The sequence below is a fragment of the Rhincodon typus genome, unplaced genomic scaffold (assembly GCF_021869965.1).
Source record: "Rhincodon typus isolate 14 unplaced genomic scaffold, sRhiTyp1.1 hic_rhity00000275, whole genome shotgun sequence".
NCBI classification, from domain to species: domain Eukaryota; kingdom Metazoa; phylum Chordata; class Chondrichthyes; order Orectolobiformes; family Rhincodontidae; genus Rhincodon; species Rhincodon typus.
In genome coordinates this window covers 90,802-95,000 of record NW_025965913.1, presented here as the reverse complement: position 1 = coordinate 95,000, position 4,199 = coordinate 90,802, and the positions used below count along the sequence as shown (strand labels likewise).

At 48.2% G+C, this 4,199-nt stretch overlaps 1 protein-coding gene across 1 annotated transcript; it reads right to left on the bottom strand.

Annotated features, from left to right (window-relative positions):
* Window positions 1–2,992: 2,992 nt before the first annotated feature.
* LOC125488305 (acid-sensing ion channel 1C-like) lies at window positions 2,993–3,553 on the bottom strand (the record flags this gene model as incomplete). The annotated part of the gene is made up of 1 exon (XM_048621253.1): window positions 2,993–3,553. A coding segment is annotated over exon 1 (561 nt), but the record flags the coding sequence as incomplete, so codon positions are not given.
* Between the last annotated feature and the right edge of the window lie 646 nt (window positions 3,554–4,199).

Here is a 4,199-nt window from a genome sequence, read left to right as displayed (position 1 = left end):
CCCGCCTCCTTGACCTGTCTGTCTCCTCTCCACCTATCTTCTCCTCTATCCACCTTCCATCATCACCTCCCCCCTCTCTATTTATTTCAGAACCCCTTCCCCTCCCCCATTTCTGAAGAAGGGTCCAGACCCGAAATGGCAGCCTTCCCGTTCCTCTGATGCTGCTTGGCCTGTTGTGTTCATCCAGCTCTACACCTTGTTATCTCAGACTCCAGCATCGGCAGTTCCTACTATCTCTCACAAGCTCAACCTGTTCTACCTTTCTTCATATGATAAGCCCCTCATCCCAGGAAGGAGCCGAGTGAACCTTCTCTGAAAGACTGAGGCCTTGTTCATGGAGAAAGCAATGGGTTCCTAAACCTCATGGGCAATTCAAACAAAAACAGCTCAAACTGATTGCTTTTGCTGGCAGACAATGTGTGTGCTCTATGAATGTTTGTCATTTCTAACACACATCAATGAGCCACGTTGTAAGGTTGGCTAATTACTTTTAATTCATTATCAGTGGAACGATTACCAGACTTGGGATTGATCAGGAAGTGTTATTCAATCGTGAAATCACACCTCACAGGAAATGTTTAGTTTTGGTTATGTAGACACAAGCTGGATGACTGTGGTCTGTACACAGGAAATAGGAACAGGACTAGGCCATTCAGTCCCTCTAGCCTGTACCACGATTCTAGATCATGGTTGATCACCCATCTCAATATCTCCACCTCCCTCAATACATTAAATATCTAGAAACCTATCGAATTCTGTCTTGCACCTGTCAACGACTGAGCCATACTTGCCTTCTGAGGGAAAGAATTCCAAAGATTTATCTCCCTCCGAGTGAAGAAATTCCTCCTCAACTCAGTCCGAAATGGTTGCCCCCATATCCTGACACTATTTATGTTTGTTTTAGAACCCCTCTCCCCATCTCGGGAGAATCATCCTCCTGCATCTCTCCCTACCTTTCAGTAAGATGACCTCTCATTCTTCTAAAGTTCAGAGAATATTGGTCCAGTTTCCTCAATCTCTCCTCACAGAACAGTCCCACCGTCCCAGGAATCCATCTGATGAACCTCTGCTGCCCTCCCTCATTGGCAGGTCCATCCTTCCTTAAGCAAGGGGACTACAACTGCACACAAAACTCCAGGTACGGCCTCTCCAAGGCTCAACCCAACTTCAGCAAGACATCACTGCACTCGAAACGTTAACTCTGTTTCTCTCTCCATGGAATCTGCCAGACCTGCTGGGTTTCTGCAGCACCATCTGATTTTGTTTCAGATCTTCAGAATGTGCTATTCTTGGTTTTATTTTATGTGAGACATTCCTGTTCCTGTCCTCAAATCCTCCTGCACTAAAGGCCAATGTGCTGTCATTTGAATTGCTCAAGGTGCCCAGTTATGATGGTTTACTTTTCGCAAACTCCCACCACATAGAAAATATTCCACATTCCTGTTCCTTCCCCCAAAGTGACTAAATGCGCACTAATCCACATTATATTCCACCCACAATATTTGTCTGCCCACTCACTCAGCCTGTCAAAATCCCCTTGAAGTCTCAATACATTATCTTTACAACACGCCATTCCTGCCTCATTTTATCATTCATAAACCTGGACCAATTATAATTGGTCACCACATCAAATAATTGATAGAAACTGTTGAGAGCTAGAGCTGGCATCCTGATCGATGGAGAACCTGACTAATCTCAGCCTGCCGACTGGAGATTGATCTTTCTATTCCTGCTCCCTGTTTTCTGTCTGTTAACCAATCCTCAGTCTCTGCCAGTATGAAGGCAGAGTGGGGAAACAGCCAGGATCGTCTTGAATGGTGGAGCAAACTGGTTGGTGCTGAATATCCTCCTCCTTCCCGTCTGCCAGAGGGAGGCGATAATGTTCTGGTAATGTCACTGCCTGAGGAATTCAGAATCCCAGTCTAAGGTTCTGGAGACCTGGGTTCAAACCCCATCATAACAGCTGCTGAAATTCCAATATTTTTTTAAAATCTGGAAGAAAAAGCATCTTTGAATGATATAAACATTGTTGATTGTGGTAAAAACCCCATCTGGTTCACTAATGCCCTTTATCTGGTGTACATGTGACTCCAGGCCCACAGCAATGTAGTTCACGCTTAACTGCCCCCTGGGCAATCAGGGATGGGCAATAAATGTTGGTCTGGCCAGTGATGCCCACATCCTGTAAATGTAAATAAAAGTCCCTATTCATTTCCCAGTCTTGGTCACCATGCAGCCTTGTCTCTGTTATGGTCATTAGATCCTATCTGTTTGTTTCCAATTTTGCTATTAATTCAGCTCTGTTGTTTTCAATGCTGTGTACATTCAAATACAAAGCCTTTCATTCTGCTTATTTCAGATTTTTACAGCTGCTACCTTTATCTCCTGTGTTTCCCCGTTGTCCTCTCCTGCTACACTTTGGCTGACTTTATCCTATTGTTACCCTGCTGTCTGATCTTGTTCCTCTGTCTCTTCAATTTCTCACACGTTCCTCAATGCGCCCCCCACCGTCTCCCCCAGCCCCACAGTTTTGTTGTAAGCAATCCATGCCACCCAACTTATACAATTCGACAGAACATGGCAGCCTCACAGCGCCAGGGACCCGGGTTCGATTCCACCCTCAGGCGACAGTCTGTGTGGAGTTTGCACATGCTCCCCATGTCTGTGTGGGTTTCCTCCAGGTGCTCTGGTTTCCTCCCACAGTCCAAAGATGTGCGGGGTAGGGTGGATTGGCCATGGGAAATGCAGGGTGACAGGGATAGGGTAGGGGAGTGCTGGATCTGGGTGGGATGCTCTTTGGATGGCTCAGTGTGGTGTTGATGGGCTGAATGGCCTCTTTCTGCACTGTAGGAATCCTAATAGATCCCTGCGATCTCTGTGAACACTGGGCCCAGCTTGGTTCAGGAGAGAACAGCTCGCACACCCCGCGCTCCCCACGGTCCCCCCCACACCCCCCCACACCCCTCAGTGAGGGTGGTGCTAAATTACTCACGGTGGTGAAGTTGTGGTGAGTACAGTTCTCTCCGCGGTAAGTGCACATTAACAACATGTCACGGATGGTGTGACCCGTGCGATTGTAGAAGTCGGACATATTGAACGGTTTGGGTTTGAAGTGACGGAAGTTGGCGAGTTTCTTCAGAGCAGCCAAGATGTGTGGCTCTGCCAGAGTGGGCTTGGTGATCTCATAGCGCTCGTTCAGTAATGCCAGGAACTCACCAACATGGTACAGGTCATTCTGGGTGATCTGTGAGAAGCGGAACTCGTTGAGATTACAGATAGTGACAGCAGGAAAGGTTAGGTTCCCAGCTGACACCTCATCCAGCTTGGTTACATGGGGATACTCAAAATAATAACTAACCCGCTCCACACAGACCAGCGACAGGAGGCTGAAGGAACCCAGGAAGGAAAGAATCCACAAGATCCTGCGGATGCTCATTGGGCCGTAAGCAAAAATGTGGCTGATCCCGTGCAGAGTGGATCTACTGGCGAAGGATTCCAGATTGGAGGGTCGGACACTCTCACTGCTGTACACTGAGCCTCCCTTCAGATCCATGGTGCATTCCCAGTCGCACCCAGACACTCGACAGCACGCTGGGCCAAGACCCTGTTGCTACAACAGCAGAACGTTCCGGAAAACTCTCGCAGACCAGGCAGCATCTATGCAGAAAGAGAGAGAGAGAGAGATCCAGTGAATGGACAGACTCTTATTGCTTGGGCCTGAGCTCAGCCCTATTGACTGGAGGGATAGTCAGAAACCTGCACTGAACCACAAGCCAATCAGCTCACTGCGAGGGGCAGTGGTGTCCCTTAGCCATGAGTCAGTACCGCCATGGGTAGAGGATCCACCCGCTGCTGCAAGCTGTTGGCAAATCAGAGGCTAGAAGCTGCTTCACTCATCAGTACCACAGGGGACGATGAGTAGCTTACACACTCACACACACTCACACTCACACACACACACACACTCACACTCACACACAGACATACACACACTCACACTCACACACACACTCACACACATACACACACACACTCACACACACACACGCACTCACACACAGACATACACACACACTCACACACACACAGACACACACTCACACTCACACACAGACATACACACACACACACTCACACTCACACACTTACATGCACACACAGACACACACTCACACTCACAGACACACACACTCACTCAC